This window comes from Harmonia axyridis, chromosome 2 (assembly GCF_914767665.1).
Source record: "Harmonia axyridis chromosome 2, icHarAxyr1.1, whole genome shotgun sequence".
NCBI lineage: Eukaryota > Metazoa > Arthropoda > Insecta > Coleoptera > Coccinellidae > Harmonia > Harmonia axyridis.
In genome coordinates, this window is record NC_059502.1 from 53052492 (window position 1) to 53078027 (window position 25536).

General features: G+C 34.2%; 1 protein-coding gene across 6 annotated transcripts; it reads left to right on the top strand.

Moving 5' to 3' along the window:
• The first annotated feature begins 1651 nt into the window (after nucleotides 1-1651).
• LOC123672305 (protein tramtrack, beta isoform-like) lies at nucleotides 1652-24286 on the top strand. 6 transcript variants are annotated; one of them, XM_045606375.1, is made up of 5 exons: nucleotides 1652-1845; nucleotides 1949-1958; nucleotides 2065-2440; nucleotides 3323-3839; nucleotides 13610-14795. In XM_045606375.1, coding segments are annotated over exons 1-5 (1149 nt in total). In that variant the 5' UTR covers nucleotides 1652-1844; the 3' UTR covers nucleotides 13855-14795. The 6 variants fall into 6 exon arrangements, with proteins under 6 accessions (XP_045462331.1, XP_045462334.1, XP_045462333.1 ...); XM_045606378.1 differs by lacking the exon at nucleotides 13610-14795 and adding an exon at nucleotides 22277-24286 and having other exon boundaries at nucleotides 1655-1845; XM_045606377.1 differs by having other exon boundaries at nucleotides 1656-1849; nucleotides 1917-1958; nucleotides 13610-14794.
• Nucleotides 24287-25536: the final 1250 nt, after the last annotated feature.

Below are 25536 nucleotides of genomic sequence, written 5' to 3' on the forward strand. Positions count from 1 at the left end.
AACAATAATAATCATTTTACTTTCCTTTGAAATCGAGTCTCCAGTAAAAAACAGCTCTCTATAGTAATTCTTAGGAAAATCCAAATTATTATAAAGATCCAGTTAGGTAGCTGTGATAAATAAATAAATTATAAGTTTTAGTACTTATTTACCAACTCTGTAGCGAAGATTAATAAAGATTCGATAAACCGGTGAACCATCACAAAAATGTAGGACTACAAGAAACACCCTGTATCTCGGAAAAAAGCGTTAGAGGGCTCATGTCTATGGGCCATTTTATTTTTGAAATTATCAAAGAAATCTCTCATTTTCCTTCGTAACTCCAATTCAGGAACACACCCAGTATATGATAAGAACTATCGAATTGGTAATAAATAAAAATATTTTCAGTAATTTGGTCCAAATTTCGTTATCAAACAATGTCATCAAAAAACTTTTTTTCGATTACCCCCCTAAGAAAAAGAAAGATCTACGCCCTTGTTTAAAGTTTTCATTAATTGATATGCTAATTTTGAATGCAAATCTACAGAGGGTGATATTTTTTCTGGAAGAGTGCCCTCTTCTTTCCGCCAAAACTCTTTTTTTTGTGAACCAATGGTAGTTTAGAAAAATGTGAAAAGAAACTGTGGTCCAGTACTACCTAACCTTAATGGTTTCTTGTTGGTTCTTGTCAAACAATTCTTCAGTATTCTTCAGGAAAATTTAAATTATTATGAAATCCAGCGAGCTGTGATGAATAAAGAATTAATTATGAGTTTTGGTACTTATTTACCCAATCTGTAAAGAAAAACAATAAAGATTCGATAAACTGTTGTATGCATCACAGTAGGAATACAAGAAACACCCTGTATCTCGAAAAACAAAGCATTTGCGGGCCTTTGTATAGGACATTCTATTCTTGAAATTATTCAAGGAATTTTTCAATTTTCTTCCTACCTCCAATTTAGGAACAATCGAATCAAAAAAATGCTATTTTTTCGAGTGGTTTTTGGTTTAAACTTCATTATCAAACCTTTCTCTCTCATTTTACAGATATGAATAAACGTTGTCTTAAAAAAAAGTTTTTCGATTACAAAAGAGGAGAGGGGTTATGTCCCCAATCAATCCCCCCCATTACGCCTATGGGTTTTCTTTGAAGGAGCCTATGTTATTAATCTCGGACATCTTTCAGTTTCATATGAAATCGTATTTTTGATTTTAAAATCACCTTGTCAAATTTATTTAAGAACGTTTTGTCGATTTAATCAAAAAACTTCCTTCATTGTTCAAAGGTAGAACCCTCTGTAAACTCTATAGTAAAAATATGACGAAGTTCTTAAGGTTGCATTTAAGTCCCTTTTTGTATTTTTATGACTAGTTCAGAGCACCTATTCGATTTCTTCAATAAAATTGGCGCTTGGCAATTTTTCAATTTTGCTACAAAGAGTGGTATAACTAAGAAAACATTTTTGTTTTATTTTGTTAACTGTCTTAGCGCCCCGGCAAAATGTCCAGTATGCCGGTCCTGGCCCCTGGCGTCGGCCCTGATTCTACGGTCTGTGTCACTATTTTCTGCACTTGTTAGAAAAATGTGTATTTCAATAAAGTATAGATGAAAAAATATAATTACACACCGACAGAGTGTGTCGTTACGTAAACTTAATTCTGAGGAGTTGTCAAAAGAAAACCTCTAATGTTGAACAACAGAATGAGCTGACAACACTGTTTGTTTAATAAGGAAAGGAATACGGGAAAAAGCGGCAAACACGCAACATATTCGTTCTGTCAATCACAACGTATCCCGGATGCCCGGATTGGTCCCGGAAATGGTTAATTAGGGTTGTTCATCTCATTGTGTTTATCTGAGTAGGTACATTTCGTTATGTAACTTATTGAAGATCTTATCTTTATTAATGTTTGTTTCGTTGATGTTCTAGTTTCTGTTTGTTTTCTACCTTCGAGTTTTCAGTGGATAACTGGTGAGTAAAAGATCGAGTTACTGATAATTCGACTATTGAATTATAAAAAAAAGCCTCTGATAAAGAATCTTATAAATTTCATTATGAGTTCATCTAATTCTTCTAGCAAAATGGCAACCTCTGCAACACACACTCAGCAGTTCGCTTTGAAATGGAACAATTTTCATTCTAACCTAACATCAGGTTTTCATGATTTATTTGAAGCTTCTGATTTGGTGGATGTTACCCTAGCAACAGACGGAAAGTTTCTTAAAGCACATAAGATAGTTTTGTCAATATGCAGTCCATTCTTCAAGGAAATGTTTAAAGTGAATCCTTGTAAGCATCCCATAGTAATACTCAAAGGTGTAGGACACGAACATATGAAAGATATACTGGAGTTTATGTATTTAGGAGAAGTTAGTGTTCTCAGGGAAAATTTGACTTGCTTTTTAAGGACTGCCGAACTGTTACAAGTCAAAGGGTTGACAGGAGATGATTCGGTGAGTTAATTCCTTCAACTGCTTTCTTGACGAATAATGTAATATTATACATAGTAATATTATTTAGTATACACATACCTACCATAAATGGTACATAGTGAATCAGTTGTTATCCTTTCACCTCTTATGATGATATGGTGTGGATATTTTTCCTTTTTCATACCCAATAACTTAGAACTACTAATTATACCACAAATTTAGGGTATTTGTAAGTACCTACATACATCTAATGAGAACCATGAAATTTCCCTCCTGAATGATTAGGAAAGAAGTACGTATATTTTAAAATACTTTATCAACTTGTGGTAGAGTTTTGTTATGTAGGTCATTGTTGTCAAGCATATGGCTTAAACTTTTATCATTTCTTGACTCCATTTTTTCTGATAATGAATTTTCAAATTCATTTTGGCATTATTTTGTACATTGAATATATGTTATTGTGCTGGATCCAAAGAAATGACAATTTTTGAAACAATTCGTATTTTGAATTTTTTCATTTCAATGTTCATTGAATTTATTTATTTATTCCTGACTCTTAAGCAGCGAAATTTATAATACTTTATGTTAATTATTTTTGGGATTCTGATATAACCTATTGAAATCTTTTGATTTTTGTTTGTGATCTTTGTCAATTCGCCCAGTCTCAAAATTTCGGAAATTGTTAAATTTAATCAATTTATAGGGATAATAAAACAGATAAAAGTAAGAATCACCAGGTTAAGTTAGGTTAGGATGAAGACGGTTTGAAATTGATCAGACAGTAGAATATTTGAGACCTACGAATTGAAAGTGGTTTGATAACTGTTTACTGTTAAGAATGAACCTTAATTCTACAGTGTTACATCAAAATTCCGTGATAATTTATGTCGGCTGTTGTTACAGAATGAATCATCCTCAAAAGAAGATGAAAAATTTGATGGTGAAAATGATGAAGAAGAAGAATATGCAAATATGATGCAGAATATGCAATACAATCAGCAGTACAACTCGGTGGACAATCTGATTAATATGACCCCGCATTATCCTCCAATAGCTGCAACATGTCCCTCCAGTCCCCCCTTGTCTGTACATCCCCAATCGCAAAACACCAGCATTCCACCAACGAATAACAAGAGAACCAAGGGTTTTAATGGCAATGGCACCAATGGAAAACGCTCTAAAATTGATAGCAACGGAAACCAAAGCATACCCAGTAAATCGCTACCTGTAAATTTAATAAAAACGGAGGATGAAAACGTGAATCAAAAAAAGAAAGGAGTATCCTCAAACCAAGATAGTGAGCCAGAATTTACTGACATAAGTAATATAAAGTCCGATCGATCTTCTGCCGATGAAGAAAGTGTGGACAAACCGGTTGAGTCGAAAAGTAACTTCTTAGCTGATAGTTTTGTTGATCAAGGTAAGATAATATTCACTAGCTAAATTAACAGCAGGGTTGCATGCTTGTTCATTGTAAAAATCCGACTATTCATATTTTTCTGTTATGATGAGGTGATATTCTGTTTATTCCTTCAAGAAAACAATCAAATTCATCTGAATATATCAACAATTCAAGGCAAAGTACATATACATACAAATTTTTATATCGAATAATCATTCTATGATGCGGATGTGTGGAGTTTATTCAAAATTGACTTCATAAAATATAGAACACATGTTTACAGTCCTATAATTCTATAGCCTCTATAAATCATTTATCAAAACATCTATCCCAAATGATGCAATATTTTTTTTCATTTAAAAGGCAATTAGCGATGAAAAAATATTATCTCTCTCTCAAGTTTTCCAGAATGCAATGATAAAAAGTGAACAATGAAGTGAAAATTTCAATTTTTGAAATTTAATATCAAGCAAGATGAACTAAATGAAATATCTTTAATGATAAATCCAAATATTGAAACTGGAAATCCGAATAGCTGGATAACTATCATAATAACAGAAAAGTTTGCAAAAAAAAATTTAAATCATATAAGGAGTACGACATTTTTCTGAATTCTGAGAAATCTAGAAACCAGTTAATTTATCATTAATATCTAGAGTGATTAAAAATTCATTATCAAGATTTTAGGGCGGTATTTTTCAGATCAAAATAAGCCTCTTTTTTTCCATAAACCTGTGTCCACAAACGTTTCGTTACCAAACTACAGAGCGTTAAAATTTCAAGATTTTTTTAGCTTTTTCTTTATAGTTCTTTCAGATTTTGAGATATTAAGATCAAATTTGAAATAAAGGTTTGTTATGATAATTTAAAATGAAATTTCAAGATTTTTACATTCAAAAGTGGCATGCATAAAATTCAATATAAGTTTGACATGTAAATTTGTCTAATACCGTATTCGACTGGCTGCACCAATTCGATTTAATTCGAGCTAATTCATATCATTTAGCTCTACAAAAATTCGAATGAATTCGCACTGGTGCAGCCAGTCGAGCACTCTATTAAATTGCAAATGTAATTATGGTAGTAAATTTGAATCTAATTTATCAAACATCTAAACAATAGCCAAATTTCTGACAGAATAATATTTCCAAGTTCCATTAATGTAATATGTAATACAGACTGTGTCCAACAAGACAAGATATACATTCTTTGAAATAATGTTGATTTATTCAAATGAAGAAAAAAGATTTCATTCCAATTTAATTGAAACAGAAGTATCAAATCATCGGGTTAGTGATCTCAACTCAAATTCCTTAGAGAATTTAGACTATGTAAAAATCTCAAGGGTACCAATGAGTACTCTTGATAGATTTTTGTAATGAGCATTGTAAAAAATTGGTTTAAGTTGAATATACCGACATATGTGAAACTTTCAGTAGGTGGATATGTTTCGATAATTCTTCAATATAAACTTGCACACTTGAACACCAGCATGCAATTGGCGCATGAACCAAAAAGCGCTCAAAAGCTGCTGACTTCAAGCCATTGCTTTCATGAAATTTTTTCATGTACTCTGGAGTTTCTGCAAAGCTTTTTCATAATTGCTTAATGATGTTTTCAATTCTACCCAAATATAAGAACAATTTCGGTAGCAAATAGGTGGAGAAATAATAGTTATTTATGTATAAAGAGCATTAAGTAGATGTTTATACCACCAAGACGAGGACTTCCATACCTTAGGGTTTGTAAATAATAATAAAAATAATTAATATCCATGGTGCATACAAAATTTTATGTCATACCAGTTAATTATTACAACACAAATTTGATTTAACCTATAGTGGACAGAATATATTCAAAAATGAAGGTTCAAGAATGCTTGAAGACATACCTTCTGAGACTGGTTTTTGTTTACAGAAAGTTCATAACCAGATAATGAAATATGGATCAAAGTTTACTGCATGCAATATAACATTCACAGGATCCTTTTAGAATTGCCAATTGCCAATTCCTAATAAAAAACTTGGCATTGTTCATAATTTTGTTAATGAAACTTATTGATTATTTATCTGTTCATATTGTTTTACTCAAAGTATTAAGAGTATGCCAAAGGTAATAATGTACTCAATAATGACATTGCTAACTAAGCAATAAAATCAAAATAACAAACTGGTATGACATAAAATAATTACTAACTTCCTTGGTTTTTCAAATGGAAACGTTTGGTTGGTAGATAATTCATCTATCATAGTGTTTATTTTGTTCTTGTGGTGTTAATATGGTGTTAACTGGATAAAGTAATTGGTCATATAAATTCAATTATTTTATTATTTGCTCAATTATTTCGAATATTTTCACATGAGTCACATGCTGCAGGATTCAAGGTATATGATGTATACCTCGTTTTTTGAACGCTGATTTCGTTCTACTCATTGATGACAAATTCTATTCTGCCGACCGTAAACACGATAATTCTTGAACAGAATAACCTGAACACTTTAAACGTTCAGGGTAGGTTTTGGTTCACGAATGCCGCAGTATTAGACTAGGTGTTCATTACATCTGTTTGTTGAAACTTTATTTTTTTCTGATAATTTCGAAATTACATATTCGATCGTGCTAAAATTGCATTTGGACGTGAAAACAATTTCAATCTTTTTGTCAAATTTCATTTTGACCGCGTCACCTGAACCCCTCATATGGATCAACTAACTGACAACAATGACAATAAATATAAATCTTCTATATACCTTCACACAGTTCTAAAGTTTACAAGGGCTCAATGAATGAACAAGCGCTTAAAAGCTCCTGGCTCCAAGTCAGCACTTTTTTCGATTTTTTTTATGCTCATTACATATTCAAACATTTCTACTATGGTAAATATGAGAGCTCTAACCCAAATATAACAAATTGGTTTTATTTTCATTTCATTGCACTATTTCTTCCTAACTAGCTTATAACATCTAAATTGCAGAAGATATTTTTTATTTCCATTTATTTACTTTTGCGCTTTGATTAGAAAAACAGAATACTTTTAGATATAGATAAAACAATTGATTGCCGCAGAAATATTTTAAGAGTTTACTTTCATTTTCATTAGTTAATTACCATTGTTTAGGAGAATTTTTTTTTTTTTTTTGTACATAGGGTACACTAATCGAGAATAGGATATATGATATAATTCATATCAATTAATATCATTTTGTTCCTCTCCTATATTCAATTATAAACTCAGGGATCGATGGATTTCCATTCAATGATTAACCAAAATTCTTTTTTTTTTGTCTTGAAAGTATCTGTTTTGTAGACCTAAGAGTCCCTAAGTTATTATGTTGCTAGTTATTGCGCATTATTGTTATTCACTCAGTACCCTTTTTTTTAATCGTCTGATATGAATTTTTTTTTCTTTAAGTGTATGGCTTACAAGAATTTTATTTATTTTAGTGTTTTTGTGGGTGTTTTTTGTTCTGTTCTTCAGTTTAATTTTTTTTTTGCATGGTAAGTAGCGCTGAATTCCTAACAAACCCAACATAAATGCTCTATGTCTACGATTTTTGAACAATTTCAGCTAGATGTAAAGCTTGTGGAAAAAGCATGAGAAAGAGCAGTTTACGGAGGCATATTTTTGATGTGCATTATCCTACTCAACAATTACCATGTGATCTCTGCCACAAACGCTTTAAAACTGCTAACAGTCTGACCACTCATCTGATTACTATACACAGACAGTTCAAATCCGATAGAGAGAAGTGTAAACCTAAACAATAATATACATAATATTCAAATGTTGAAATTGATAAACGAGGCTGTGAGAAAAAAGTTCAGTTTGTATTAGAATAAGAAGTATATTTTATAGGCGGTAGTGTCGACAATGAATCAAAAGAGGATATTTTATTTAAGAGAACTATTTTGTTGCAAATTTATTATCGATAAATGGAATTTAATTACTTTGTGTAAAGTAAGTAATGAGGGATTTTGCTGATGGGAAAATTCTATTCATATACCTGTGATATCCAGTTATTAATTCTATAATGTTGATCAAATATATACATATCTATAAAAGATATAATATTGTTAATTGTTATCAACATATTTGGAATATATGTTATTTTTCCTAACAGTGTTTTATTGTTGCTTTTGTATCATAACAAATTCTAATGAAAAAGGTTAATCCCTCATTACACTATGCCTTTTTCAGAACTATTTCTTAGCCTGTCGCAAGGCTTGAGGCCTATTTCAATCAAACTTGTTCGATTTTAGCTTGATTGCAAGAACAATTGCCGTAATGTCAGGACCACCTAGAATGATTCTCATTTGTTCGACATGACATACCAATAATATATGAGGCGAACTTGTTCAATGCAAATTTTTTGGAGCCGCCTATGATTTCAACAATTTTATGATATGTATGGAATCCAAAAATCGAAATGAATATTTTTTTCGTCTGCCTTAAGTTTCGGACACATAAGTTGGACTATTGTAGTGAGTTCATTCTATAAAAAGCGATAATATCTAAAAAGAAGTTTGTAGTAAATCTTTTCTTGAACCCTTTGGCCCATTCAGGTAATCAACAGACAATATCTAAAGAGAAGTTTGTAGTTTTGTGGCCCATTTAGGCAATTATTTTTTGAATTGTAGCTTGATTCCTCGGGAACGTGACAGTTGAAGGTATAAATACAGACCTCAGTTACGTTTTTGTTTTATACGGGGGTGAACAAAAATAATAAAAAGATTCATTCAGAACACCTTGTGGAGTTAATCGTGGACAGACAAATAACACATAATTATTGCCTCGTATTTTCTGAATGTTTCCTATTTTCATTCATTATATCCCAATTTTGAGAGAAATTACAGCACTTCATATGGTACCGTTTTTGTACGAGAAATTAATATTTCGCGAAGCTATTATTTATTTATTTATTATTTATTTGAACTGGGGTCGTTTTGCTTCGGTAAGCCTTCCGGGAACTGCGACCATGAAGATCTTTTGTTCACTACCCTACTCAATCATAGAAACCCAGAGAGGTCGTCAACGACGTTAATAAAATTGACAACCTCCCTAGGGGCCTTGGCCATTACCTCTCTGGTATCCAGGACCGGCTTGCCCATGTGAATGATTCTTAGGCCAGCCAGCTCTGGACACTTGCATATCAAGTGTTCAGCCGTTTCTACTTCCGATCCACAGAGCCTGCAAATCTCGTCTGCTGACTTACCCATACGGTACAAATGATGTTTGTACCGACAGTGCCCCGTCAGCAGTCCCACCATCACCCGAAGCTCCGTTCGTGACAGCTTCAGGAGTTTACTGGTGTAAGTAGGTGAAATCTTCACGAATTTCTTTGCCCGAGCAAGTCTAGGAGTGTTAGTCCAGTGGATTGTCCTACTTTTCAACTCCCATAGCTGGACCGCAGCTTTGTATTGGTCTTTTCCTATCCCAGAGAAAGGCTCAGGTCCAGCAAGTCTTAACCTTGATGCACTTTTTGCAAGCTCGTCCGCTCTCTCATTTCCTTCAACCCCACAGTAGATACCATAGTAGTACCCATAGTAGAGTCACCTTATTTCCTCTGGCCAGTTGCTTTATGGTGTTACGGCACTCCCAAGTCAGCAGAGACCCCTGACAGCACGATTCCAGGGATCTCAGCGTGGTTTGGCTATCCGTGGTGATGTAGATATGCGCCCCTTTGAGGTTCATTTTGAGACACTCCTGGGCGCATACATAAACAGCCATTATCTCGGTCTGTAGAATCGAGGGCTCACTTCCCAGGGCTTTAGAGATCCTCAGTCTAGGTCCATATATCCCAATGCCGGTGCCCTTCTCTGTTTTTGATCCATCTGTAAACCATATGGATGACTTTTTGGCCAGACGATTTATGAAACTTATTGCACTATGACGGTCATTTATAACCGTTTCAAAGGGCGTTTCAAAATCGTAGGTGGTTGGCATAATATCTGATGGTTTTGCGAGGAGGTTTGAATCTAGTTGATTCAGTATCCTCATATGTCCAACCCAGTTCCCAGGAAGGAGCTTTCCATTATGGAAAATCCTTATTGCTTCGAGCAGGCTACATTTCCTCACATGTAGGTGTAAGGGAGGCAAGTCTAGTATGACCTGCCGTAGGAGCTGTGCGCATAGCTCCTGTGACACCAATACACGCCAGCCTTTGCATTTTCTGCAACCTGATGCGTGTGGTGACCTCCTCGGTTTTTGTCCACCATGCTAGAGATGCATAGGTGACAATAGGGCGTACCGCCGCTGTGTATAACCACAGTACCATTTTCGGTTTCACTCCCCATGTCTTTCCAAAGAGTCTTTTGTATGCCCACATAGCCGCCGTGGCTCTGGAAAGAGTCTTATCTATATGTTTCCCCCAGCTCAGTTTACTGTCTAGGATAACACCTAGATATTTACACTCACTAGAGAAGTGCAGAGTCTGACCATTTAAGACCAGAGCTCTGAGGTCGAGATTCCTTCTTCTAGTGAACGGGATTATTGATGTTTTCGAGGGGTTGACAGTAAGCCCCTCTTCCCCGCACCAATTTTCAATAGTTTTGAGAGCAAGTTGCATTCGGCTACTTATTGGGCCCCCATGCTTGCCTCTAACCGTCACCACTATGTCGTCGGCGTAAGCCTGGACGTTAAATCCGCCTGTTGTAAGCCTCTCCAAGAGGCCATCCATGACCAAGCTCCACAGCAGGGGTGATAGAACCCCTCCCTGAGGGCATCCCCTGCACGTCAGCACAGTCACTTCGGTTTCTCCCAGATAGGCTGTAACGGTTCGTCCTTTCAACATAGCTGATATCCACTTAACAGTGGAGGATTCTATCCCTTTCCTTTTGGCTGCATTGCATATGGAGGTATGTAGGGTATTGTCAAAGGCCCCTCCGATATCACCGAACATTGCAAGCAGAATCTCCTTTGCGTTGAGGGTGTCTTCCACCTCTCTAAGAAGATGATGAAGGGCGTCTACAGTAGATCTACCCGCCCTATAAGCAAACTGTTTGCTGTGGAGTTTTACACTGGCTCGTATGTTGTTGTCAATTATTTTCTCCATGGTCTTCAGGAGAAAGGATGTGAGGCATATGGGTCGATAGGATTTAGGCTCTGGGGAGCCTTTTCGACCCTCTTTGGGTATGAATACTACCCTCGCCTCCCTCCATGATTTCGGGATATAGCCCCTTGTAAAGCTGGCCTTAAAGAGCTCAGTTATCGGGGCTATAAGCACTTCAACACCTTTCTGAAGCATGGCTGGAAAAATACCATCCATGCCTGCTGATTTGAAGGGCTGAAAGCTCTTTATCGCCCATTCAATTCTTTCTGGTGTGAATAGTCTACCAGCTTTCTGAGAATCCCACCTGGTGGGGTTGTAAACTTCCCCAGCGGGGGCCCCATCTTCACTGGTAATCTGCCTGGAGCCATGAAAGTGAGTCTCTAGTAGAGCTCTTAGGCTCTCTTGAGGATCATTCGTAAATTCCCCACATGGCTTCTTTATTTGGCCAATTGGGTTTGAGTGATCCTTAGATAGTACCTTTTGAAGTCTAGCTGCTGGAACCGTTTTATCTATTCCCTCACAGAAGCTTCTCCTGGACTGCCTTTTGGCTTTCCTGAACTCTTTGTTGTAGTTGGTCAGGGCTAGTCTGTAGGCATTCCAGCTGCCTTCTCGCTTAGCCTTATTGAAGGCTTTTCTAGCAGTTTTCTTGAGGTTTTCAAGATGATTGTTCCACCAGGGGACGTCTCTGGGGATCGTTTTCTTCCTGAGTGGACAACTGTTTTCAAATGCCCTCTTCAGACATGATGTGAAGTGAGCAGAGGCGTTCTCCAGATCCTCATTGGAGCTGATGTTGTATTTCAGGCCCTTCAGATCAGAACTCATGTGGGCTATGTAAAGTTCCCAGTCTGTCTTCCTGGGTATCCTGCACTCAACATCAGCTGAAGCAGTTGCTTCAACGTTGAATTCTATTGCCATATGGTCTGACATGGATGGCTCTTCTGAGACCCTCCAGTTCTTGACCATCCCCGCAATAAAAGGTGTCGCCAGTGTAAGGTCAATTACTTCCCTTCTGATCGCATTCATGAAGTTTGGACTATTACCCACATTTACTATCTCTATGTTAGTAGAAAATAGAAAGTCAAGCAAATCCTCACCTCTATGATTTATATCTGTGCTGCCCCATACTTTGTGGTGTGCGTTCGCATCGCAGCCCAGAATCAGTTGTTTCTTCTTCATGCGGCACCATTCGATGAGGCGTTGTACTTCCTCCGGTGGTGTGCTGATGGCGTCTCCTGGAAAATTTCCTGAGGTGATAACAAGCTGCCTCTTGATGTTCTCAGTTCGCACCTCAACCAATGCCGCAGCAAGATCCCTTGTCAGGAACTCTGTAAGTGGAAGACAGGTTAGTCCCCTTCTGAGTATTATTAGGGCTCTTGGACTTACTGCCTTATCGCAGTATATCGTCTGATATACTTTGTTTGGTAGGCCTCTTACTTGACCTCCATTGATCCAGGGCTCTTGTATCAGCCCTATGTCAACATGCCTTCTAGATGTTCTCCAGCATAAGGCACTAGAGGCTGCCTTCGAGTGCTGGAGGTTTATCTGAAGGCATGTCAGACATCTGCTCCTTATGAGGTTGGATGTCCGCTAGGCTTTTCGGAAGGGACCGCCGGTTTTTCTCCGTCGGACCCCCCCTTATCACGCCCTTGCGGATCAGCCCTCCCCCCAGAGCTGGTGGTCGGTTTTATGGCCTCTTCATTTCCTGGAGGCTTCACCACCTTCTTCTTTACCTCCCCTTTGGGCCTTTTCGACGCCGGACCAGAGGTTGGGGCCTGAGATGCTCCTCTCCTCTCGGCGAAGCTAAATTCAATTGATACCTATTGTATTGATGAATTCATAGTCCATCATATTGACGACTTGTTTTCATTGAATCAGGAAACAACTTCTATTAAACCAATGAAATTTTCATCATTAAAATGTTTCATTATCCGATCGATTGCACTTTGTGTCAAAAATGTAGTACTGTTCATCGAAATTGTGAAGTAGTTAATGTTGTACATATAAGGAACAAAGATTTTTATCCAATAAATAATATTTCATTGAAACAATAAACACTTAACAACAACTTCACAATCGTGAAATTGATTAACAGGGATTCATAATATCAATGATAGAGATATACGTTAAGGAATTATAAGTTAAGTTCATTATATTAATGAAAAGTACATTGTATCAATGATGTTGATGATTAACATTCCTTTATACAAACAGAGTAACTAGGATGGCATCTGAACAGTTATGTTCTGGGAGAATCAAGCTACAATTCAGAAAAATAATTCCTAAAATCGGCCAAAGGGTTCAAGAGAAAATTAACTACAAACTTCGTTAAGATTTTGTCGGTGTGTATAATTTGCATTATTCATTTCTTGAAAGATTGGCTAACAATTATAAGTAAAGCGTTTTGGTTTTTGTACAGGCTTTTCTAATAGGAATGAAACAGTTTAAAAAGGTTTCAATGACAATTGAAATTATTTTTGACATTTCTCTTGCCATTTATGTTATGAGTAGGTTATGCCATTTACTCATGGAAAGATACACGCTTCAACGACGTTTAGAAATTGTTTTATCAAAATCAGTTTTGAGAAATCAAATTTTGAGAAGAATTCAGTTAATCGACATGTGAAGAAATGTGAGAAATTCAACTCAGAAATGGACACGAAATCGGCATAGTGTGATAAGGGGTTTTCAGAATTGAACCATCCGATATTTTGCTGTTAGAATAATTGTGTGATTATTTAGGGAAGCCTGATGCGAAATACGGTCTGAAACCAAGCTATCTGTGTGAAATGTGCCCAAAGAGGTTTAGTAGGAGAGACCATCTAAGGACGCACGAAAAGAATATACACGGGGAAGACGCCGGACCGTTTGTATGTATAGTTTGTTCGCAACTGTATAAGAACACCGAGAGCTTAAGGAAGCATATTTCGAAATTTCATTTGGCACCAAAATCGGATTCATTAGTTCTGAATTCAGCCAGAGCGTGATATATTCTTGTCAATAGGTATTATCCAAAGATAACGATTAATATTTCACTTTTGTAAGAGTTTACACGGATTCCGAAAAAGATTGAGATATCCAAAGATTTTATTCGATTTAAAGAAGAAAATGAGGGGAAATTGATCAAAAGGAATATCATAAAGTTGATTACTTTCTATGGGTAATTATTTTTAATAGTTGAAATTTTTTGTGTGTTATCGTCATTCATCTCATATTTTCTCTAGTTTTATCGAAGTTATTGTTCTTCATCTCCATTATTTGTGAGTTTCACAAAATTTTAATTAATCAACCCGTGGCTTTTAGTATGGAATTTATGAGCAAACCATTAATTAAAGAAACCTTTAGACACATTTTTGAAAGGGATCTATAAAATATGTAATATCAATGATTGCTATAGCAATTTTAATTGGTGAAACAAAGGACTGAGAATCATGCATCCATTGGCAGATTATTTCAAATTAGCCTCTCACTTTTCAAAATAATATTATTTAACAGGATGTTCCCAAATTGGGGATACAAAGAAAAATAGAAGACTTCTTAGACAATTTCAATAAAAAAAGTCCTATAAACATGTGCCTTATATTTTTGACATGCCTTCCTTTTATTGTTTGTAATGTACGATGCAATGACTGTGATAGTGAATAAATATTTCTATTTCTATTGCTTCGTCTTATATTTGAACGCACTATACTACCATATGTGACTCTTCAGCGCTGTCATGTTAACATTGAAAATATATCAATTTGAAAAAATTTGCTTCAGTACCTTAGGAATGTTGAAGTATTGAACATTCATATTCCTTACAAATACCGAACTGCTTGGAACAACTTAGACTGAAGTTAACTGCGCATCATTCACAGCACGTTTTCTAATAAAATGTGCAGGGTGGGCAAATTTCGATGTTTTAGTACTACAACTTTTAAACCAGAGAAGATTTGATATCCCCTTCTCGGTCTCTTTTTCTGAGAAACTAGCAAGGGTAGTATTCATTTTTGGCCAACTTCTTTTGTTTTCGAGTTATAAGCGAAAATTGGAAAAATGGCGATATCGAAAAACTTTTATATCTCCACTAATACTGATGCTAGAGCTCTGAAATTAAAACATTATACAGGCACTTTTTTACGTAGAATCCAGTGGCGTGCTCGTATTTTCAAAAGTGTTTTTAATTACGAAGCTATGACCCAAAGTTATGTTTTTTCAAATGGAAACACTGAATTTCTGTGCCATTTTTTGAGAGCTTACTTTTTCCTGATTTCAAAAATAAATAACATCGTATGGTTTGCATCAAAATAAATAACAGAAAATGGTCAAAAACCTTTTTTTACCTAAGAGTCCCAATATTTCTATGGTTTCAACTGTTGATGAGCACATCAAAATTGAGTTTTATATAACAAGAGCAGTGTCCTTCCATCAATCTAATCATTTCTATGCTTTTTACTCATTTCTAAAAAATTCGAATCTAGATATATTTTATAAAAATAGTTTCGAAAATATAAATGAATTCGGAGAAAATTTCCTAGGTTGCTTGAACACAGTTTCAAATATTCATCTATTGAATTCGGTGCGAAATATCAAGAAGATGTGTCGACTGTGCATTATTGTCATTATTAGGTTAAATATTATTTCTTGTTTGTTTCCTTCGTAATTATATTGTTGAGTTCAATCATATATGCGTTGTTTCATATTCTATTCAAAATGGTGCGTATTCATTCTGGAGACCTATGAAAATAATCTTCTGATACATCCATCTCATTACAACTCTTTCGATTGAAACGATCTTGTGGATCTTCTCGTTATTTTCAAATCAATTTTTAGATAAAAAAAATTATAAAACATATCTAGATTCGAATTTTGTAGAAATTAGTGAAAAGCATAGAAATAATCATATTGACGGAAGGACATTGCTCTTGTTATAGAAAGCTCAATGTTTCTGTGCTCATTAACAGTTGAAACCATAGAAATATTGGGACTCTTAGATAAAAAAAGGTTTTCGACCATTTTCTATTATTTATATCAACACAAACCATACGATGTTTATATTTTTGAAATCAGGAAAATTAAGCTTTCAAAAAATGGCACAGAAATCTAGTGTTTCCAGTTGAAAAAACATAACTTTGGGTCGTACCTTCGTAATTAAAGAACCTTTTGAAAAGACAAGCACGCCACTGGATTCTACGTAAAAAAAGTCCCTGCATAATGTTTTAATTTCAGTGCTCTAGCATCAGTATTATTAGCGAAGATATAAATGTTTTTCGATATCGCCATTTTTTCAAATTTCGCTTATAACTCGAAAACAAAAGAAGGTGACCAAAAATGAATAGTACTCTTGTTAGTTTCTCAGCAAAAGAGACCGAGAATAGGGTATCAGATTTTATCTATCTCCTCTGGTTTAAAAGTTGTATTGCTAAAACATCGAAATTTGCCCACCCTGTACAATTGGAGTCGGTGTGCTACGTATGAATGATAAAAGGCCCATCAGCAGATCAATCCGCTTTAACACTTGTTGCTATTTAGCATGTCGGCAAGATACAGGGTGTTCTTGTAGTCCTATTTTTCATGATGATTATACCAGTTTATCGAATCTTTATTAATCGTCGCTTCAGATAAAGTAAATACGTATCAAAACTTATGATAATTTGGATTTTCCTAAGGATTATTAGACATTTGTTTAAATATTTTTCTCAAAATCGGTAGCAGATACGACAAAACTACAAGAAATCAAAAAGTGTAGTACAGTACCAAAGTTTCTTTTTACATTTTTCTAAAATACCAGTAGGCCACCAAAAAAAAGTTCTGAAGGAAAGAAGCGGTGGCACTGTTCCAGAAAAAATACATCCTGTAGATTTGCATTCAAAATTAGCATATCACATGATGAAAACTTCAAATTGAAACATCTATGCCAAATTCAACTTGAATATCTTGTGAAAGGAAGGTGCTATGAGAAAAAATAAAACTTAAACACCTTGTACCTCGAAAACAAAGCGTTTGTTGGCCCATGTTCATAGGACTTTTTTTTCTTGAAATGATCCAAGGAATCTGTCATTTTCGCTTGTTCCTCCAATTTAGGAACACTCTGTATGTTTATCGCTTAAAACTATCCTACAAAACTATTGAATAAATAAATAAATGCGACGCAAAGTGAAATGAGTAAATGTTCAAAATGCGTAGTAAAATGTCACTTTAATCTAAAGTAACCGAAATAGAAAGTTAAGAATTAACTGTGATTTGAGAAAAAAATTCATATTTCTATTTTTTTTTGTTCGCCCTTGTATATAACAAAAAAAAGTAAATGAGAGGTACATGTCTCAAAATTGAAGTACATATATTATATCTGTAATAATTGCTGTGAGATAGTTCATGTTGATGATATTTCCGGGTTTTTTTTGCTGAATGACATTTTTATCATCTTTCGATATGTTAGGAGTTTTTTACAATCGAAGATCATCCGAAAACATAAATAGTTAACAACGGCAACATGAGGAAAAAAAAAGTTTTTTTTTCCAATAATCGAATTCTTCTTGGTTTCGCCCTACTATATAACTCTATAACTTTATCTGGAGCCTCAATACTGTTGCAGTCGTTACTGGAATAACGAGAATTATGATACAGAATTTCTTCATTTCATTTTCTGTGAGAGTCATAAATTCAGACTTCTTAACCATCCAATATTCTAAGTGCGACAACCATCTAACTTTTATACATTTTTAGAATGATATAATTCAAAACAGATTGAATGTGTGTATAATATTTTCTTACCTGATACACTGCGTTTGATATCAAATTGTTCGGCCTGCATAATAATACAATAATAGAGAATAATTGAAAACGACCGCAGATAAAGAAGAATATCGAGCAGGCAGAAATTTAGATTAAGAGTCAGCTATTGGTACTGAAACGTGATGCGCCATCGAGGGTGAGTAGTGATAGTTCGTTTTCAATCTTTTTTTAAGCTAATCAGTACTACATATCAACATCAATGACAACCAAATGAAAAAGTCAAAATGATTACATTTAAAACATTCCACCTATTATGTAGTTCTTATTCTGGAAATCCCGATTTGTATCTTTTTTAATTCATTGGTTTTGATACAACTCTCTGCAACTTCATTGTTCCCCTAACTTCATAAGGCCTTCCTTATTAAATTTTGAAATTCTTCGCTCTAACTTTTTGATCACCTGGATCCATAACCTAATGATTGAAATAGTTTTTCACTTTATTCTAGAATTTCACCTATTGATTCTAAATGAAAGAAACCAAGAGAAACTTTCAAGACTTTAATATTTTTTATATTCAATTGACAACAACTAACTTTTACTGCCACCTTCAACATTTCTTAAAATAATCGATTGATTGCGTATTTTTAAATAAACTGTGAGTTTGCTAAACTTGCTAATACCCACATTAGTTTCTGTGACTATTGTATTCTTGGATAGGTTGGATGGATTTGTGTTCTTCCTTGTCCTATAATCCTTGGTTCGAACAAAGAATTGAGAATCATAGCATCTGCTCCTTTATGTCTAGTTCTATCTGATTAGTAATTCAATTCTTCTGATGCACCTTTCTTTAGACGATTTCCAATCGATTAAATAAAATTAACTTTCACAATCTTCTATTGATTTTATTTCAAAATACTTACTGAAAGAAGTTCCAAATTTTTACCAATACGTGATCAAAAAAAAAAAAAAGCGTCAATAAAAAATGTAAAGAATCAGCACTTACTCCAAAGAAATGAATTTTTGGGAATATGTTTATAGAACAAAGTACTCATATTTTTCGATGTCTCTCACTTATGTTACTTCATATAGTCATGATAGAAGTATAACGATGTCAAAGAGAGAAAACGTTTCAGAAAAATAATGTGTGCCATAAGGAGTATCCTTAAAATTACTTGGTTCAGTTTTTACAGAACTTCGTATAATGGGGAAAAAATTTTTGGGTGAGGCGTTCTCAGTCAATTTCAAAGGGGCACCTCTCACTGAGGATTGCAGTGTTTCATCCCGAGACCACTGATAGAATCGTCAGTATGGCAACTCAGTGGTCCCTGTTATATACACCTCCTCCAAGGCTTTTTTCAAGTGCCTCAAAAACTGATTAGAGCGAAATTCATATGACTCAATATATTGATGAAACGAAGTCATCCCAAAATATTTTTTCTATTGCCTCTTATGACAGCTTGCATGTGTATTGTTATGGAGTGACAAAAATGTTAGTTTTTCGCGTAGAGTTGAAAGAATTATTTCAAAATCCAACCCTGGATATAGGCTTCTCCATTTGTTTTTTCTACCAGAGTAATAATAGGCTATTTGGCAAATTTCTTAAAAATAACCAAATCAAAAAGTTTTTTCAAGCCTTATATTCGAAGTGTTTTCATCATTGATTCAGCCGTTGGTTCCAGTCGTTTATGTAAGTAATAAACCTATTAATATTTAATAGCGTGTCATTTTGATTATTACTTTGACGTCATCAACTCGCCCAAATCAGCTCTCTTTTTTATAAAACATATTTTTTTGTCAAATTGATGTATATCGTTTTAAAAAATCTAATCTCTGCGTATTTCAATAAATATGGCAACATTTTTCATACCGAGCCACAATAGTCCTCAAATGGAAGAACGATCGGTAGTTTACTCATGACATGTAACAATAAAAATACTGCCAAATAGCCATTAGTTCTGGAGATTATAACAACTATGAATTTCAATACAATTTTCGACAGATTTTTTGGGCATTCGGTATTTTCAAAACGGAAAAGCATTCAAACAGCTTATAACTGGGCAGAATTATTTTACAATGTTTACTTTTTTATTAGAAATTATTTTCTGCACTACAGCGGTAAAATGATATCAATGCTGGAAATCAACTTAAAAAATATTAAAGAAAAATAGATGATTAATCACGGTTATACAAAAACAAAATTCCTTAGTTGATCGAATTTCCCCTCAATAATTATTATAAAATTGTTAAAATTTTATCTGTGACCTGATGATGTTGAATATTAAGTTTACAAAATTGTAGTATAATAACGATAAGATTTTATTTGTAAGTTTTTATTATTAGTATATTGTATTATTATTGTAAGTCATTTTATTCTTGATAGCAGTTGCCATTTGTTTCACTAGTCATCAGTTATGAATTGAATTTCGAGTCGAAATTTTATTTAATGTTTAATTAGGTCTATTTTGATTTTGCATAAAGTATTGTATAATAACAAAAACGAAGAATTTCCTTATTGTTAAGACTAATGTCAGTGCCTTATCTAATTTCTCGGGTGCTCGGAATATTTTCTGAGATATTACATTTTTATACAATTCAGTTTTTTATTTTCTACCTCCAACATCAATCATCTCCCAAACTTTTGAAAAGTAAATAAAATTTTAAACAAAAACCAGGTGTTACACGAATTTTTTTCAATCATGTTATGAAATGCATTTGAATTAGAGTATTGGTTATTTTATTAGGGCCAGGTTGTATCATTTTAGGTTAGAAATGTCACGATTTCATTGCAAATAATGTTTCGGCTATGCATTTATTCCAAATCTTATATCCTTAATACTCAAATGCAATAATGATTGAAAATGTGTTCCATTGAACTACTGAGTGAAGAATATTTGATTTACATAAAGTGATCAATATCAACATAGAATATAGATGTTGACAATCATTGATATCTACAGGGCGACCCACGGGAACCTGATATTCTTCAATTATTCCTTACTCCATATTCTTCTCCTGCATGACAAAACGTCACTTTCGATTCTGGTAAACTTCTCTGTAATCACAGCTTCGAAAATAATTTTGTAACTTTTATCATAAAATTTCATAAATTCGTGATTAACCTAACTCATATAAATACCTTTTCAACTATATATTTCTTTTTCAATAATTATTAATCGGCTTAGAAAATGATATAGACTTCTAAATATACTTCACAAACACCTCAATATAGGATAAATAAATAGCTCATAAAACAACTTGATCTTGAATCTCATCATATTACTCCTTATGATGGTTGGTAATTTAGCCTCCAGGGGGCGTCTAGTTATTTGGGTTTGTCAATTGAGTACAATAAGAAAATCAATCAGCGAGAAAAGGCTAAATTGAAATAATCAGTGCTATTTATCTGACACCGCATTAATGTAAAGTCACAGACTATTGAAATTGTCGTTTTTATTGCAACGTAGCACGTGCATATATTCTTCTATAGGTTTTTCCAATAATAGGTTCGTTTTTACTAGCCTGCTATCTGGGCATTTTTGAAGCTGCAATGTTTTGACATAAGTAAAAACTATGTCATTACTAAAAATCGAACGATATACACTTCGACAATGCGAATGTATTGTTGAAATTCACTAAAAAGAAAATGTTGAAAATTATGCAGTCACAGTTTAGAAGAGTAAAGCACTTTTGGGTCGTGATAAAGCAACTTTTCAGTCGGTAATAGTGAAACTAGTAAAGAATTTGAGTTGTGGCGACAAGTTTGTGATATCAAGAATCGAAACCGTGTGCGTCTTCAAGAACAACTCAGAATATTGCTGTTGTAGCCCGTATAGTGTTGACGAAAACCCAGATTTGTCGGAATTGGGTATTGAACAAAAGACATTACACTGTATTTTGCCATTACTGAAACATGCGGTGTTGCACGATCCACTGGTTCCGTTCAGCGGACACACCAGTTCGAAAATTGTTCTCTGAACGGATATGATCAGTAAGCGTTTTTGATTTACGCTCACTAAGCCCAACACGTTGTGAAAACTGTTTTAGAGGTTGGGTATTTTTTAACCGTTCAGAAAAACGCTCACAGATCAAACGCTCTCTGGTCACTTTAGGATATGTGAGCGCTCAGGGATCAGATTTCCATCTGCTCTATCCGCTGTAGGCAGCCCCTGGATTATTGGTACTGAAATCTTTCACCTCCCTCTATTTACCACTTCTCCTGTACTTCCCGTTCCAAAAAAGTCAGGTTCCTGTGAGTCGCCCTGTACTAGACAGAGAGAGTATTACAAAATGCCGTTTAATTTTTTGAAAATTGTTTCTACATCAATATTAATGTTAAAATTGACTACGCAAAGGGAAAAAAAGATTCCAGAGAATTATGAATAATGGCTGAGAGAACGCTAGTTTTGCATGCTTATTGAAATACAACGCTGATAACAAGAATCTGGAATACCTTTTGTCGTTATCGATGATAATGATTCCATTTTGGGTGATGGTAACTCAATATGAGGGTGAATTGTGTCCAATTGCTTTGGTGATGTGCTATTTCCACTAATACACTCATTTCCTTCTATGCATTTTCTTTCTTCTGAATAGCATCTAAGGGTGAGCGGGATATGCTTGTATTTAATTATAATCAGGTAACAAACACGCTTTACGTTTATTATTTTTTCATTATATTTTGTGTTTTTTCAGATGATTCCAAATCTTACGTATATTGTCACTATTGCGAGAGAAAATTCGTAAATAGGTATAACCTCAAAGTTCATGTGCGGGATAAGCACGAGGACAGCTCAATCAATTTAGATTGTGACGTTTGTGGTAAGACCATGAGGAACCGCAGTTGTCTGAGAGTTCATATGTATCATCACCGTAAACAAATTGAACAAAATGAACATTACGATACTACGACGAGTCAGTGATTTTTTCTTTATAGTTTCATCATTGCTGAATGAGGTTTTTTGTTACATCACCTTCAGTTGATCCGCGGCTTCAAATTGGGATCTTAATATTCTTTCAGAAGGCTTGTAGATGAAATATTTCTAGCAATCGGTTGGCTACTCAATTCGTCCTGAGAATTCAATATTTGGAAGTGGTTGAAAGGACAAGTGAAAAATTTTCTCATAGCACCTTCCCTTCAGAAGATATTTTACTGAAAATTGGCATAGACATTCCAATTTGAAGTTTTCATCATGTGATATGTTAATTTTGAATGCAAATCTACAGGGTGTTACTTTTTCTGCTAAAGTGCCCGCTTCTTTCATCCAGAACTTCAGTTTAGAAAAATAACTTTGGTCCATTACAACACTTTTGGTTTTTTGTAGTTTTGTTACGAAGATCAGTGAAATTAATCCAATTGAAAATTTATCCTTTCATTTTCTAGAACAAAAAACGACAGTATTCAATAATATATATCACTATAGTTACATATTTTAGTAATGAGTAGGATTCTTTTTGATTTTTTCGGTGACCTGCCAAGGGCCTAGGTGAGTTGATATAAAAATAGGAACACCATTATAACAACAATTTATTTAAAAATAAATAAAACTAGTCAACATAACCACTAGAAGGAGTACTCAAACAAAACTGTCTGTTAATTCAATATATATCTCGGTTTTGAGTGTTGTTCCTTGGCTTATTTCTTTACCGTAACAATTTAAAAGATACCAAACAAAAATCTCTTCAGATATTCTTTTGATCAGCATTTAAAACAAATTTTAGTTATTAGTTTGCTCTTGTTTGTTTTTGAAAGGAATTTATTCCTTTCTTTGTCTACGATTTTATTTTGAACTACAAAATGAAAGAAAATAGGAGAGGAGGAGAGGACAGTTGTGAGTTTTTGATTTATGGTTTCAAATTGTAATTTCCATTACGAATTGAATGTAAACTTCCATCTATAGATGAAAAATTTTTAAAATTGTTCAATATTTGTTTAGGTCTTGTGAAAGAATATATTTTTACATTCATTCAAATATTTCACGGAAGGTGTACATTATTCATTTTTTGCTATACTTCTATATCAACACTGATTTTTATTGTCGCTGTAATTATCTTTTTTTTAAGCTATTCGAATGAACAATATTAAGTAGATTATATTATTGTGATGAAGATATTGTGAAAATACTTTCATTCGTTCTTATTTATTAACCAATTTCCAGATTATTGAGGTCGAATAAGATACTATTTATTTTTTAGTTCCATAAAAACTTTCTTCTTCATGACAATCTCGCTTTTAGTGTACCATTATTCGATTAGAAAAGGACTGTGATTCGTCTTTAGGCCTTTAGGCTGCATGTACATTGAACTTGAAGTGAAACGCTTCGTGTGCAATGTAAATATAATTCCGATTCACCCTTATACGATAATTTTCTTTTGGTAGCTACAATGAAACAAGTACCTCGGTTACATTCCTCATATAGGCTATTTCTAGAATTTGTTAAACTATATTTATACAATATATTGTTATCAAGTTTTTCTTTTATCATATATTGCGAACAAGATAAATTCTTGTTCCACAAATAGATATTTTGTTATTTTTTTAAATAAGTCATTCAGCATTTCCCCTTTGCTTGTGATAAATAAGTAGACTTGAATTTTTATTGTTAATCATTTTTTTGAACATATTACCCACTTTTGTTAGTTTTTCATTTAGTTGATCTCTCATGAATGTGTATGTATTTAGTTCTGAATAAATCAAACATTATACTTGAATTATATTATTTAATCCAATAATACATCGTAAAGAATGTGCCTGCTAACGCTTCGGTAACCTGTCAATTTGTAGATCCTAGACGCTGTGCAAGACCGTCTGATCTAATCTACAGTCTTGATTTTCAAAACCTTCTAAATTCTGTTTTGTAAACGTGCCATTTATCAACAAAAACCGACTTTATATAACGAAATTCATTGAAATGAAGTGGATTCCAATAAGTGCTTTCATTTTGATAGAAAGAAAAAAGTCGAAAGGTTTTAAATCACAAGATCTCAGTGGTCAATTGTGATCACCTCTTCGTTAAATAGAACACAATTATTAAAGATAGCCTTATTATCGAAGCAGTAAGATCCAATCACACCACCAGTCCAAAAACCTCACAAAACAATGACACGGTTAGGGTGAGACTTTTCGAAAAGCCTTCTTTGATTTTTCCAATTGAGCCCCAATTACGACAATTCTGCTTATCAGCGTATCCTCCTAGATGAAAATAGGCCTCATCACTGGAGAGGATTTTTCGATGAAAATCCGAATCATTTTGATGCACGTGCTACAGCAGCCATAGTCTCAGTTGTTCTTGAGCGATGCGCACTATTCCGATTCTTCACATTACTAACTATTCCCAGCAGTTTCAATATTGCCTTCACTAGTGCTTCACTACGACCCAAAAGTGCTTTTATTTGTTTCTCATTTGTAAACGTCAGTTTCCAAAAACACAATATTAATCAAGAAAGTTTATTTTATCAAGTCACTAACTTGTAAAACTGACAGTTGACTTGCAAAATTTTTACAAGTTAGTAGTATTATTTACATTAGAAAATTTTGTTTTATCGTCATATATGTTGAAAATCATGGTACAATTGTTATTTCCAGTAACACAGATTTTTGATGATGAAAGAGTTGATACTGATGATGATGAACCACCTGTTGACTCAAAAACTGCTGAACTCTCCTTACTACCAAATAATTTGCTAGACATTTCGATTTTTTTGTTGACCGAATCATCTACATAACTTATCGCAATTTCGGTGCTCTTCCACCCTGCTGCACGCTTTAGTGCTAAAATATCTCCACCCGAATCCGCAACCATAGTGGCTCCAGTTCTGCGAAAAGAGTGGCCGGTGTATAACTCTGGGTCTTTTAAACCTAAATATTTCGCTATTTGCTTGGGATACCACCAATAGTGTGCTGGCCAGCATTAAGGGAAATGCACTTTCCATGTCGGTATGTCAAAAAAAATCTT

What these genes read in the sequence shown, in the direction of transcription:
- LOC123672305 (XM_045606375.1), top strand. An exon ending in GGTTGACAGGAGATGATTCG is followed by an intron (nt 2,441 to 3,322) that starts GTGAGTTAATTC and finishes CTGTTGTTACAG; the next exon opens with AATGAATCATCCTCAAAAGA. An exon ending in TGATAGTTTTGTTGATCAAG is followed by an intron (nt 3,840 to 13,609) that starts GTAAGATAATAT and finishes GTGATTATTTAG; the next exon opens with GGAAGCCTGATGCGAAATAC.